The sequence below is a fragment of the Hippocampus guttulatus genome, chromosome 4 (genome assembly GCF_054856545.1).
Source record: "Hippocampus guttulatus isolate MCC_2025c chromosome 4, RoL_Hgut_1.0, whole genome shotgun sequence".
NCBI classification, from domain to species: domain Eukaryota; kingdom Metazoa; phylum Chordata; class Actinopteri; order Syngnathiformes; family Syngnathidae; genus Hippocampus; species Hippocampus guttulatus.
Genome location: NC_141264.1, coordinates 6263499 through 6278655, shown reverse-complemented (window position 1 = coordinate 6278655; position 15157 = coordinate 6263499). Strand labels below are relative to the sequence as shown.

The window sequence follows — 15157 nt, the reverse complement described above, 5'->3', positions numbered from 1 at the left end:
ATTTGTGCTTTGCCCGCTGTCATTGACATCTAAAAAAGAATAATTAAAAATTAGCCAGCAGGCTCAAGAGACACCATTGTGATAGTTATTTTCGAAATGCAACTAGAGCATCTTCAAGCTTGTCAGCGGTGGATAATGTTTTTGTTGAAATGGACTCTAAATAAACAGATATTGCTGGTAATGTATTTGATCTGTTTTGTTTTGGAGAGCTTGTTTGAAAATATAGAAGCACCCTGTACTGTAATCAGGATCCACTCTTGTGACCCATTACCTACTCAATTCCACTGAAGTTGGGACGTTGTGTGAAATACAAAAATCGCTTGCTTCAATCTAAATTTGACCAATCAGATTCAACCTTAAATGTGCATCGCCATCCAATTAGGAGAACAGTATCTCAGGCCCCTACTAACACGAAAGAACTAATTTAGAGAAGAATGCTTTTTTTTTTCTGCATGAAGAAAGTGTTTCTTCGTTAGATAGTATAGATGTAATTTCTATAGGTTCATATTAAATTGGACAATATCGTCCATCCATCCATTTTCTAATCCGTTTATCCTCACAAGGGTCGCGGGCATGCTGGAGCCTATCCCAGCTGTCTCTGGGCAGTAGGCGAGGGACACCCTGAACTGGTTACAAGCCAATCACAGGTCAAATCATTGATATTACAAAATACAACACCCATATCACATGTTGCATGTTTTTCCAACATACTTTACTTACAAGACTTGATTTAAAATGATCAGTGTTATAATGTATGAGATCTTTGAGTATCATTGTAGTGTCTTGATAATGTATGAGATCTTTGAGTATCAAGAGGGCGGGCTGAATGTCCTCTTTTATTTGGAAATCAAAATATGTTCACCCTATTGTATTTTGTTTTTATGTATGTTTAACATGCTCCAACTTAATTGGAATTGGGTTTGTAATTTGTGAGTGAAATAAAAGCAAAAGAAATGAAAACCTCCGCCACAGATATTGTTGCACCATTGGATATTGTAGCATTTTATAGAGTAAACTAACACAATGTATAGTAAATCAAATATAGACACAGAAATACGAATATATTTAAAATACACTTGCCTACTTGTTACTATACGAAGTGTCAGGGGATTTTTAACTTCACTTTCCAATGTGTGAACGGATTTTAATTTACTTTAGAAACAAGCAAATAACATGAAATGGGATTTGAATGATGTGGATGTGGAACTGGGAGTCGCGGCTTGGAATTGAAGTGGATTTACATGGGACAGGAGATGTGAGCCAATCTCTTTTTCGTCAATGGACGCTCCAGCTTCGTGTTTGCTTTCAAAACGTAGCTTGTAGCACACGTGTGCACATTTTCAGCAGGACGTCTCTGATCCACTGGTGAAAGGACACTTTGATCCTCTCCTCTTTCATCTATAACTGCTTCAGAGAACAAAGTGTATGCAGAAAAGTGGTGAAGATTGCACGACTGTCTGTGTCCTATGTGTTGTGTTATTTTTGTTATTTTGACTTCAAAATGGCGCCACGTGAGTGGCTGCCTTCCAGCAGCTCCTATATTTTGTTGTTCTACTTCTTCCTTTCATAACTTTGCTGCTGTGAATCGGGAATTTCTCCATTGCGAGACTAATAAAGTTTTCTTATCTTATCTGAATAGAGAAACAACTGGAGAAATAGACAATTACAATGGGGCGGGAGGGGCTCGAGCATGGCGTCATGTCAGCCCAACCCAAACCAGAAAGTGACACTCGTCAAAAGATCCCCACGGAAGTCTCACGAAGCCTTGAAGCTTTGCAACTAAATGCCCGTACATCCAGGTAATCACGAACACCTGAAATTCGCGTGGATTATCTGGACTCCATACTCATAAATCACTCGAACCGTTTACTGAATCAGTGGGGCACCACGAGTCCATGACGTCACTCGCCTAGAACGAATCACGCCACGATACGCGCCTCACTTCCGGGATTTCTGACACGCCTGAATCCTCGGCAGAAACCTTCCATTACTCATGAAAATCTGTTTACTTGGTGAATCGAAGGGTCTCCCGTGTACGATACGTTGTATGACTGTTCAGCGTGTCAATATTTTTGTCACAGCAGCTGCGTCTCTGCTGTGTTATTGTTGATACGAAATTGCGGGTGGAGCTAACGTCAGTTGTCACAGCAGCTGCGTCTCCGCTGTGTTATTGTTGATACGAAATTGCGGGTGAAGCTAACGTCAGATAAATTGAAGCTCATATAATTCCAAGAGACAACTGGCAATAAGGTGAGTGACGTTGCAATTGATACGAATGTAAAGAGATGTTGACGTTTGCGTCTCCCACTTTAGTGTTGGCGTCAGGCACTTTCACACCATCACTCATCTTTAGGTTGACAACAAACCCATCCTACCTTTTTTCCTTCTGTGTGGTAATACTTTATAAACTAAACGATCCATTACATTCTTTCTTTTTGTCGAGCAAGAAACATAAGATGCTTGTGACGACCGTGTAATCGTCATATTTTAGAAGACAATTCAAGTCGTCACCGCATTTGTCATTTGATATTCTGCAGACCCGAGCATGCCAAATGAGGCTGACCACTACGAGGGTGGAGGAGACAAGGAGTCTGAGGAGAGTGCACAGGATTCTTCTGAGCAGTCAGTGAGGAAGCGAGGCCGAACAAACACACCAAGTCCACACGGAGGAGCAAGCGTTCCACAAGGTACGGGGGAGTTGTTTGCATGGGAACAGAGCTTCATCAACAGCTCTGATCAGATCACGGCCCTGCAATTTATCAAAATGCTCCAATATTTATTAGTTTAGAATTTGGTGAATGCCTTCAACCTAAAGTGCATAATTTAAGGAGAACAGCTCATTGGGATGCATTTTGAATTGAAATTACCATTGTGATTCTTACCTCATAGCCAGCCCACCCAGGTTTGTGACTGCGGAGGAGTTAATGGAAACAGCAAAAGGAGTTACCAATATGGCTTTGGCCCATGAAATAATGGTGGACCAGTCTTTTCAAGTTAAACCATCTGAGCTTCCTGAAGGAAGGTGAGGTTTTTGCATGCTGGAAAAATGGTTAACAATTAATTTCTTTGAATAACAACCCCTCCACTGCCCCTGTTGTACAGTTTGGAGCGCAGAGTGAAAGAGATTGTACACCAAGCATTCTGGGATTATCTAGAAGATCAATTAAAGAAGGATCCACCACAGTACAGCCATGTTATCCAACGGCTGTCTGAAATTAAAGAGGTGAAGCCAAGGAGACTACAAACACCAATTTTTATGACATGACAAATCAATGAGCTGCTGCCATCTAGGATCACATTAGCCAAGCGGATGTTAGGGTTTTATCCAGTTATGTAATTTATTCTGGATTTTAGGAGACAACATAATAAAGTATTCTTATTAGATAAGAAAAGAACACATGCACAACTAAGTAGGGGGGGGGGGGGGGTTCAGTGTAAGATGTCCCCTTAAGAAAAATGTCAAATTTTCTCTGGAAATATAAAAACATTGAATATTAATATTATATGCACACAAGAAGTAAACACATTCTTCAGGTAATTAATTCACAGTAGACTGCAAGTTCTTGGGTGCTGTTTACTTTTGAGTTGGTGTTACAGTGGCGACTTACGTTGAACTCTTTCATTATTAATAGCATCTTTAGGCAAACAAGGCGGATCAATTTATGTTTAAATTCGGTGAACATCCATCCATCCATTTTCAAATCCGTTTATCAACATGAGTGTTGCGGGCAGGCTGGAACCTATCCCAGCTGTCTTCGTGCAGTAGGCGGGGTACACCCTGAACTGATTGCTAGCCAATCACTGTTCGGTGGATATAGTGTATAATTTGCTTCCTATTTTACTAGAAAAAGACAATTTTCTTGACAAAATGAGAGAAGTCAGAACCGTTCTTTCTTCTTTGATGCACAGCTAAAGTCTTGCAATTGGAGGCACTGTGGGAGTTGTGTGCCAACTTGGAAAGAACATTGTTTTTTCCAACTTTCAACTGCTCATCTGTAGTAAACTTTTATTTTCCAAAAAATAATCTAGGCCCACTCCAAGTGAGGATGCATGCGGCCCGCGGGCCACCAACTGAGATTAAAATTGCTCCATCTAGTAGCCAGGACCAGAAGTTTGGACGGGCCTGCGCTTTACCCCACTCTATTTTACAATCTGATCTGATATATACACTTCTGCACATGCTTAATAATGTAAGATTCCCATTAAAACATATCTTTATCTATAGATATATAGATACAGTGGGGCAAATAACCATTTAGTCAACCACCAATTGTGCAAGTTCTCCTACTTGAAAAGATTAGAGAGGCCTGTAATTGTCAACATGGGTAAAGCTCACCCATGAGAGAGAGAATGTGGGAAAAAAACTCAGAAAATTACATTGTATGATTTTTAAAGAATTTATTTGCAAATTAGAGTGGAAAATAAGTACCGTATTTGGTCAGCTACAAAGAAGCAAGATTTCTGGCTGTCAAAGAGGTCTAACTACTTCTAATGAGGTCTAACGAGGCTCCGCTCGTTACCTGTATTAATGGCGCCTGTTTTAACTCATTATTGGTATAAAAGACACCTGTCTACAACCTCAGTCAGTCACACTCCAAATTCCACTATGGCCTGGACCAAAGAGCTGCCGAAGGACACCAGAGACAAAATTGTAGACCTGCACCAGGCTGGGAAGACTGAATCTGCAATCGGTAAAACGCTTGGTGTAAATAAATCAACTGTGGGAGCAATTATTAGAAAATGGAAGACATACAAGACCACTGATAATCTCCCTCGATTTGGGGCTCATGCAAGATCTCACCCCGTGGCGTCAAAATGATAACAAGAATGGTGAGCAAAAATCCCAGAACCACACGGGGGGACCTAGTGAATGACCAACAGAGAGCTGGGACCGCAGTAACAAAGGGTACAATCAGTAACACAATGCGCCGCCAGGGACTCAAATCCTGCACTGCCAGACGTGCCCCCCTGCTAAAGCAAGTACACGTCCAGGCCCGTCTGCGGTTCGCTAGAGAGCATTTGGATGCTCCAGAAGAGGACTGGGAGAATGTGTTATGGTCAGATGAAACCAAAATAGAACTTTTTGGTAGAAACACGGGTTCTCGTGTTTGGAGGAGAAAGAATACTGAATTGCATCCGAAGAACACCATATCCACTGTGAAGCATGGGGGTGGAAACATCATGCAATGGGGCTGTTTTTCTGCAAAGGGACCAGGACGACTGATCTGTGTAAAGGAAAGAATGAATGGGGCCATGTATCGAGAGATTTTGAGTGAAAATCTCCTTCCATAAGCAAGTGCATTGAAGATGAGATGTGGCTGGGTCTTTCAGCATGACAATGATCCCAAACACACAGCCAGGGCAACAAAGGAGTTCATAAGGGCTTCATAAGAAGCATTTCAAGGTCCTGGAGTGGCCTAGCCAGTTTCCAGATCTCAACCCCATAGAAAATCTGTGGACGGAGTTGAAAGTCTGTGTTGCCCAATGACAGCCCCAAAACATCACTGCTCTAGAGGAGATCTGCATGGAGGAATGGGCCAAAATACCAGCAAAAGTGTGTGAAAAGCTTGTGAAGAGTTACAGAAAACGTTTGGACTCCGTTATTGCCAACAAAGGGTACATAAAGTATCGAGATGAACTTTTGGTATTGACCAAGTACTTATTTTCCACCATGATTTGCAAATAAATTCTTTAAAAATCAAACAATGTAATTTTCTGAGTTTTTTTTCCCCCACATTCTGTCTCTCATGGTTGAGCTTTACCCATGCTGACAATTACAGGCCTCTCTCATCTTTTCAAGTAGGACAACTTGCACAATTGGTGGTTGACTAAATACTTATTTGCCCCACTGGATATAGATTTGACAACCCCTCTGTGAGCCGTCACTTTACCGTGGTGGAGGGGTTTGTTTATCTCACTGACACTAGGAACTAAATTGTCTGGGCCCTTATGCCCCTGATAGGGTCCATCCATGGCAAACATCTCCGAGGTGAGGGACCAGACAAAGTACAGCTCAAACTACCCAGATTATGATCAAATTATTTGGATCTCGTTTTCCCTTGCCTGGACGCGGGTCACCAAACGAGATCCCAGAACCAAGCGACGGAAATGAGTTTCCTCCACAGGGTGTCTGGGCACTCCCTTAGAGATAAGGTGAGAAGCTTGGTCATCCGGGAGGGGCTCAGAATCGAGCCACTTCTCTTCAATGTTGAGAAGAGCCAGATGAGGTGGCTCGGCATCTGGTCAGGATGCCCCCATGGTGAGGTGTTCCGGGCATGTCCCACTGGCAGGATGGCGTGGGGCTGATCCAGGAGACACTGGAGAGACTATGTCTCCTGTCTGGCCTAGGAATGCCTTGGGATCACCCGGGAAGAGCTGGAAAAAGTGATGGAGAAAAGCAAGTCTGGGTTGCCCTGCCGAAGCTATTGGCCCTGCAACATCAGCATAAACTGTCGAGAATGGATGGATGGATAGCTAGATTAGACAAGATAAAAAGGGCTGCTGTCAAAAATCATAGGGAAGACACCTCTATGCTGTATAATACAATGCATTTTTATTTATATCGTGCTTTCACAACAGTTGCAGATGTAACAAAGCGCTTTTGTGTCAGTATTTATTACTTTTTATCATCAAAGTGTTATTTGTCATCAACATTTAATGCGCCAATCCATACCGATAATACATCAAAAAACAAAGTCAGGAAGTTGCATGCAAGCAACAAATTAGACAAACCCATACACAGGAAAATTGTTGCATCATAATTTATGTCAGAGTCTTCAGATGTCATCATTGTGATTAATGTTGTAAATGTTGAGCTTTTTCTTTTTAATAAGCCATAATCTATCATTATGTATCTGCAGACGTTGCTATCTTTCTTGCTGACGGGTCATAGTCACTTGCGGTCCCGAATTGAGGAGGTTCTTGATCTGACTCTAATCCAGCAGCAGGCGGAGAAAGGAGCACTGGACGTTGGTGCCCTTTCCAATTTCATTATTGAGATGATGGGATCGCTTTGTGCTCCCTGCAGGGATGAGGATGTCAGTAAACTAAAGGAGATTACCGAGTTTGTCCCTTTGCTCAAGTAAGTGAAAGAAAATTTAACTATATAACGAGTTCTTTATCACAGCGGCTCCTCTTGTTGTCTTGTTGTCTGGTTGAGAGGGAAGAAATTTCATCTGTGCTGTATGTTCGACATGCAGCGCATTTGACAATAAAGTTGTACTTGACTTTATCCAGTGTGTAGTTTGCTTTATGTTGTTCAAATGATCTAAATTTAAGGGGAATTAAACGGGAACTCAAGTAAAGATATTCCTTTGCAATTTTTTAATGGCCTCCGCTCGTCAAAACACAGTATTCTGATGAATATTTAAAATTGTCATTCACACATTATTTAAACCGCTTAACCTCACGAAGGTTGCAGGCGTGCATGTGCCTATCCCAGCCGTCTTCTGGCAATAGTACAACCTGAACTGGTTGCCAGTCACATAGCACACACAGATACACAATCATTCACACTCTGTGTTATGATTTAGCATTTGTTTTTAACTGTGAATTCACATCTCAATTCCAGTCACAATAGATTTGTGCACAGCCTTAATAATAATAAAGTTAAAACGGTGAAGTCGAGGCAAAACAACTGCCAACAGCATAATTCTCCCTTTCGCTCCTTCCTTCCTCATTTGTCAATGTGTCATCATCTTACTTTATGAAGCCTGAGAATGCCTTTGGTGTGGATAGATGGTTTTTAAATGATTCTATCGGGGCAGCACAGTGAACTAGTTCTCATGACTAGTGGTTAGCACGTCTGCTTCACTTTAGAGTTCTGGCTTCATATCTCAGTTTGAGCATTATGATGTGCTTGCTCTGCCTGTGCTTGTGTGAATTTTCTGTGTATTCTGGCTTCCTCCTACATTCCAAAAACATGCACGGGCAACTATTTGACACGACTCAATTGTCCATAGATGTAAATGGCTGTTTACATTTCAGTATCCTGCGATTAGATAGCAACCAGGCCAGTGTTTAGCCCACTTAACTCCTCAGTCAGATGGGATAGGCTCTAACCCACCCCTGACCCTAATGTCGACAAGCAGTAAAAATAAATAAATGAATATGTTAGATGGATGATGATATTGTGTGATTGGCTGGCAACCAGTTCAGAGTGTTTCCTGCCTACTCCGTGAAGACTGTTGACATCTAGCACGCCCGCAACCCTTCTGAGGAAAACGCAGTTCAGATAATGGATGGATGGATGATGGCGCTGAAGCAAATAATTTTGCTTAAACCATATTAGAATATTTACAGAGGTTTAACTTTCTTTTCCTGTCATTCTCTTTTTAGGGCCATATTCTCATTATTGGACCTGATGAAGTTGGACATGGCTAATTTTGCTGTAAACAGCATCAGGCCTCATCTGATGCAGCAGTCCGTTGAGTATGAGAGGAACAAGTTCCAGGAGTTTCTGGACAGACAACCCAGTAAGCGAATTATACAATTTAACATTCTTAATCATTTACTCAAATCTCAAGAAATCAATCATTCCCGATTGGCAATGACAGAGTACAGTATTAAGGCCGCCGCACATTGAGTGATGTGGCGAACTCCACTGCACACCGCGCGGGGTTTTGCCACAAGTTTTCATGAGTGGCGGAATTTCGGCCATTGGCCATGCGGCAATTCAAAATTTGAATCATAGTTGCACGATGTGGTGACATCACAAATTACAGCTAATCTAAATGCACATGAACTTTCACACAGATGAAAAATCCATTTAAATCAATCAAACTTTATTCATATAGCACTTTTTAATGCAACTCACAGTGTTGTGCAATTAACACATCAAAAACACAACATAAAAAGAGTACCCGTCCCACTCTCCCCAACATACACAGATCCCCACAAGCATGCCTATGCTCTCTTTGTGTGGCAACCTGCGTTTTCCTTGACTGTCACTCTTATCTTTTTATGGATTAAAAAGTGATATTGTCTGCGGATCCTCAGAATGCAACATTCAAATGCAACTTTTGTTCTTTGTGTAATAGTGATGTTGAGTAGTGTTATGTTGTCGCTGAAAAACAGATTCCTCTCTTTTTCAGATGCTTTAGACTATACTGAGAAATGGCTTAAAGACACATTAAAGAACTTGAGAGGGGCTTCTTCCACTGAGGCCTCAGCTGATCCTCCTGCTTTCCTCCCAGCGAATGTCCATAATCAAGCGTATTTGCGCCTGCTTAAATGGGAACACCTCTCAGAGCCCTTCCCTGAGGTAAACTCTTTGATATGTTTATTCAGTCTGTGACACTTTGGGAAAAACTAATTACAGTGGTACCTCTGCTTACGAATGTCTCTTCATATGAAATGTTTACGTTACGAAACGCCTCAACAGGAAAATATTGCCTCTTGTTACAAAAGAAATTTGAAGATACGATAGGTAAAAATACAGTATAGGCTACTACTCGCCGCTCCGAGTTTCCTAAACGTAACATACTTATAGCTGCGCTGCTATTGGCTATTACCGAGCATCATCCTACTATCCCATTGGCTAAGAGGGACCTCTACGTATGAGTCTTTGAGTGTAGATAGATGTGTTTATGCAGCATCCTCGTCATTCGCCCCTCAGGCCATGAGGCGTTCCGATAGTTTTACGTAAATGTGCATCACCCAGAAAAAGTGTTCACCAGTTGGACAATCGCTCACTATGCTGATGTTTGCGTTGGACATTTTCAAAGGATGTTAGAAGCCGATGAAAGCAAACACCCTTGGATCAGTTCTTTACACAACGCTAGGCAAAAACCCCTTCTGAGAGAGAACATGAACTAAAGAGGGCAAAAAAAAGATAAGGATGCAGTTAAAATTTAAATGACCATCAATTTATTCATAATCTGTTTTTTTACATTATGCACAACTCTCATTTATTGTGCAATATTCTAAATGTAACATGTATTTTTTTTTTACATATTTTGATGCATTTTTATGCTTGATAAACATTTATGTCTGAATTTTGGTAGGCTTGGAATGGATTAGGGCATTTACGTGGAGAATGCGTCCCGACTTTTTTCTCGTTAAAAAATTTCTTCCAGAACATATTAATTTTGTTCGTAGAGGTACCACTGTACCTGTACAGTTGGATTTGCTCTGAGATATTCTTTCTTTTTTTTTTTTGCTACTTAGACAATGTTGATGGATCAGGCTCGGTTCCAGGAAATGCAGCAGATAACTGAACAATTAGTTTTACTTTCATCGATATTACTCATAGTTTACACTACCACGGGGGAAGCCATCTCAGGCATTCCAGGGCTCATGGAGACGCTTAAAAACACTGTTCATGCCATGCTTGCAGATATGCATGCGCCGTAAGTACAAACACCTCCCACAGTTTTGTTCAAACTTGTAAATCATTACCTAGACAAAATTTGTCAAATTGAATACCTTATTTACACCTATTTATGACAATTGGTGGCACACATTATACTTTATATCTGTAATTTTTCATTTTGTTCAAAAATGTAATTTACAAACTGTAATACAATAACATTGTGGTCCAAAATCTGCTTGAAGCATCTGTTAGATTAACCAATTACATTATACTCAGGATTGCGTTAGAAATTTAGGTATGAATTCATTGAAGATGTTTGTTGTACTTGTAATTTGTAGTGTTGCCATGCAATGCAAAGTACAGCTACAATAATATACAAATTGCTGAAATTAATACCTTTCTGTGTCAAACCGGCCAATCAAAACTGAGCATTGTGATTTGACAATAAGAGGTACATCTTAGTGTGTAGGTGTACCTACATTTTTGGACCAGTCACTATATGTTTCATGTAGTTTCAGCACTAAAAATGACAAATTTTGCTCCATAAATAGGATTGGAATTTGTCCTTGTAGTTTTCGCAGGAGCCAATCTGTGTTGTTTCATGCAAATAACGTATTGCCTTTTCCAAGGTCTTTCAGTCTGCAAGAGACCCTAGTGATCACTGGGGAGAAACTCTGCATGGAGCTAAGTCAATGTTTAACCCAGCATGGCTCCGCCGCATTATCTACTGACCAAAAAAACATTCTGATGGGGCAAATCTCTGCCACCATCCAGCCGGACAACACAGTCCGTCAGTTGATGGGTGAGTGATGTCCACTGCAATTTTGTTGGTGGGTGAGATTGAATTGACCCTTCTCTTTTGTCTTTTCTTGGCATCTCTTTCAGACTCTCGGGTTCAGAGCTACCTGCTGGCCACTCTGGAGTCCAGTCAACACAAGACCCCTCCACCTGTACCTGGAGGTCTTGCACCAATCTGCAAGGAGCTACAAGCACTTGCTGTTCGCTTCAGTTGTCTCGTAAATTTCAATAAGCTGGTCTTCTCCCCATTCTACCGAAAGATTCTCCAAGAGTGCTTCTCATCAGGAGGTTGTGCCAGCACAAAGACGTAAGCGCTATGACAGTGATGTTAAGTACATTTTCAAGCTAACACTTGAATTGAACAAAAGGAGCTGAGGATAATGATAACACATTTAAAACACATTAAAATCACTACATGGGGGGGGGGGAAAACAAAAAACTTTGGCTGTGTCCTCTGCCCCTGCTTAGATATACATCAGTTCTATGAAATCCAATGTGTTTTGACGCCGTGTAACCCATGACTAAGTAGGTATAATATATAAATAATAAATCCAACAGTACATAATGCTTTGGACCATTTCTTAATTCTTGGGAGGTTTAAAGAACAGATGATAGTTACGAATGAATAACTGGAGCCCGAATGGTTTTGCAGATTTAGATAAAAATGCAAAAGGAAACTTACACATTTGGTGCACTAGCTATACCATGGAATTAACCAATACTGTATGTAAATTCAGATGACAATTTCCACTGCATGGGTCTTCCTGTCGCTCCATAACTTAGTTTTTATAGTTCAGTCCAAGAAGATATGGACCAAAAAGTAGTGGAGGTGCTTTTAGCCAGCGGGTAAGTCAAAACAAAATAACTAGTCGACTGTGCGATTTGTTCCTCTTACCAGGCTGTACACCAGTCCTCAAGGGCATCTTGCCTGTATGTTATAAGGGGTGTTCACACGGCGCACATTTGCTCTGGTGCTGCACCGATGTATTTTGTTGCGACATATTTTACACCAGAGCAAATTTTGTGGAGCGTTCACACGTACAAAGCCGCTGAGCGTGCTAACCCCGGTGCAGCGCCGGCGCAGCCCCACTTGCGTTCACACGGCAGTTTCTGCAGCGGAGCAAAACGATAGAAAACAAAGAGCTGTCGTGTTGGTTCTTTTTAAAACATACACAACTCAAGCAACTACTGTACAGGCACGTCCTTCTCCTTCTCGGTCTCTGTGCCTTCTGCTCGAGAGGCGTTCAATGACCGCCCCCGAAAACGTAAATCAACGATGACTTCAATGACACTCAGAAAAGCAAACATATAATGCGCCAAACAGAAAATCAAGAGAGGAAATCACAAAATAAATTCTATGGGGGGGTTGTGAACACACAACAGAGGAACCAACTACACAAAGAACTCTGAGACAGAGCACGAAAGCAATGCATTCTAGCCGTATGTCATCAACTCTTCTCATGTGTAGCGAGGCTACTCCCCGCAAACGAGCATTTGCTCCGGAGCAAATTTTTAACCCTGTAGCGTTCACACGTACCATTTTACATCGGTGCTGCCCTGCAAACGAGCATTTGCTCCTGAGCAAATTTTTAAACCACCTACCTGAGCAGGGTTAAATTTGCTCCGGTTTAAACTGTTTTCAGGGGCTACACCGGTGTAACTTTGCACGTGTGAACGCTCTACTGGGGCAGCACCGGCGCTGCACCGGAGCAAATGTTGCCGTGTGAACACCCCTTTAGATATTTGCCTCCACCAACTCACCTAATTGACTACTATAGATAATCAGGAAAGAAGAATTGAAAGAAAGCGTTAGTCTAGAAATTTTGCTTTAAACATACAAACACCTGTAGTTCAGTTTGTTTGTCAATCCATTGCTCTTTTGCGGTAGCTTAACCTTTCCCAAAAGGTGTTATGTTTCTCTTTCATGAATGTAGAAATGAAATTGAGCTAAAATGTGAGAAAGGTTCTGAGTTACTTGGAGTGCTTGAATTAATTAATTTTGTTATTTAGTTAACTGTTATTTGTGTTGGAGAAATAAAAGAATCCCAGTCATTTGTCATACCTTGGCCATTATTGGAAGTGGAGTGTGGCAGTACTCATTTATGACATTACTTCTATTCAGACATATCACTATAATGACTTTTTTTCTCTGTCCTACTCCAGTGCGAATTGTGAAAGTATAAGACAGTGTAAGAATAGCAAATACTTGAAGTTTTATGCTAACAGTTTGTAAGAAACAGATTGAGACCACAAGCAGTGTGTGTCCTGTTTTTGCTCAGCTTTTAGACAGTGTGGCAAGCCTGCAGGGTTGTATTTAAGATTTCATGACAAACAAAGTAACCAGTTTCTGTTGCTCTCCTCCCTTTGCAGAAGTGTTGATATTGTGTGGAGTTAAAGTTGATTGTGTGCAGCTGTTTAACAACCTCGATTGAGCCAACAGACAAAAACTATCATGGCATGCGCCCAACAACAATGTCAAAACTATATACAGTACTGTGTACTCTGTACACAGTAATTTGAATGTCATTTCATCAATGTACCATATTTTCCACACTAAAAGGCGCACTGGATTATGAGACCCATGAATGGCCTATTTTGTAATTTTTTTCATATATTGGACGCACCGCACTACAAGACGCTATCTACAATGCAGCCACTAGATGAAGCTACGGTCAAGGAAATGCCAACAGAACTGGAGCAACGCCACTCCAGTGAAGCGCGGCTCAGCAGTACATAGTCCACTGCTCCTACTGTGCGGCTAGCACGTACGCACGTGGTTCAACCAATCAGCACCGACGCAGCCACGTCACAGCTTTGAACAATCAAACTTTACTTATATTGCACTTTTTAAATGCAACTCAGTGTTGTGCAAGTAACACATCAAAAACAACATCAAAAGAGTACCCCTCCCTCTCTCCCCAACATACACAGATCCCCACAGCGAAGCTGAGCTGTTGAGTGGCGTTGCTACAGAACGATCAGATATTAGTAAAACTTATTTCATAAAGCAGCGACACAGTTCACTTAACCAATGGCAAGTTATAACATTGACTCGTTAACATTGAACTCTCTTGCTGCTGCTCTAGTTCCGTGTTCAACTGCGTAACTGATCGCCTTAGGTTTGAACAAGCATGTCTCTAGCAAGGAGCCATTTTGGGGTCGACGTATTACCGTAATAACCATACACAAGGCGCATTGGATTTTAAGGTGCGCTGTGAGCGTTTAAGAAAATGGAAGGCTTTTAGGTGCACCTTTGAGTGCGGAAAAGATGGTACTTATTCAAATTTAAAATCTGAGCCTGTGTAATTGACAACCAAGTTGACTAACTCGTGGAATTAAAAACAGGTCAAGCACAGTTATCTTGAATAATCCTTTTCCGAACAATTAAATTAAATTGGACTCCAACTGGATTAACTGCTGATCTCTATGGCCAATAATTTACTCCAGTATGCCGCGGTGGTTGGAAATCACTGCAATTGATGGTCGAAGATACAAAATTAAACTGTGTGTCTGCTTGTTGTTTGATTGTTTTGCAGTTTTGTTTGCTCTCAAAAATCACAGATTTTAAAATATTCGTGCACAGTAAAGGTCAAATTATGGAAAGATTATTTATATACCAAATTTGATTTGAATCGCACCGTATGGCTGAATGAGTTTATTTGTATTCACTTTTTAAAATGTTTTTTATTAATTTGCTCCACATCAATGAATGAAAATCCAATTCCACTCTTCATACTCTTCATGAAAACTACCGGTACCGGTAATTTAAATCCCATGAACTCAGTTAACTTGGATTATTGTAAACCAATTGTTGTCATACACTGTGACATTGAAAAGTCACTGACACTGCTCACAGAAAGCGATGAGATTGTCATGAACTCTGACCATTGTTCCAAGGTGATTGCTTATCTTGTAATGTCCATCCATGGTTTATGACGAGTGAAGGTTGTAAACATCCCTCAAGCAGAAAAGGGTCAAGGCGACATAACATGCTTTAACTGTGACCATTCCATTTCATCTGGCACAATGGGGCAATCCGCAAGGAAT

General features: G+C 41.1%; 1 protein-coding gene across 3 annotated transcripts; it reads left to right on the top strand.

The window, feature by feature from the left end:
* Nucleotides 1-1943: 1943 nt before the first annotated feature.
* On the top strand, nucleotides 1944-13169 carry tcp11l1 (t-complex 11, testis-specific-like 1). Of its 3 annotated transcripts, none has more exons than XM_086109320.1 (10): nucleotides 1944-2250; nucleotides 2538-2687; nucleotides 2890-3022; nucleotides 3103-3223; nucleotides 6945-7081; nucleotides 8338-8474; nucleotides 9093-9262; nucleotides 10168-10349; nucleotides 10942-11114; nucleotides 11198-13169. In XM_086109320.1, exons 2-10 carry the CDS (start codon nucleotides 2546-2548, stop codon nucleotides 11419-11421), a joined length of 1419 nt encoding a protein of 472 aa, XP_085965446.1. In that variant the 5' UTR covers nucleotides 1944-2250; nucleotides 2538-2545; the 3' UTR covers nucleotides 11422-13169. The 3 variants fall into 3 exon arrangements, with proteins under 3 accessions (XP_085965446.1, XP_085965445.1, XP_085965444.1); XM_086109319.1 differs by having other exon boundaries at nucleotides 6942-7081; XM_086109318.1 differs by having other exon boundaries at nucleotides 6861-7081.
* The last annotated feature ends 1988 nt before the right edge of the window (nucleotides 13170-15157 follow it).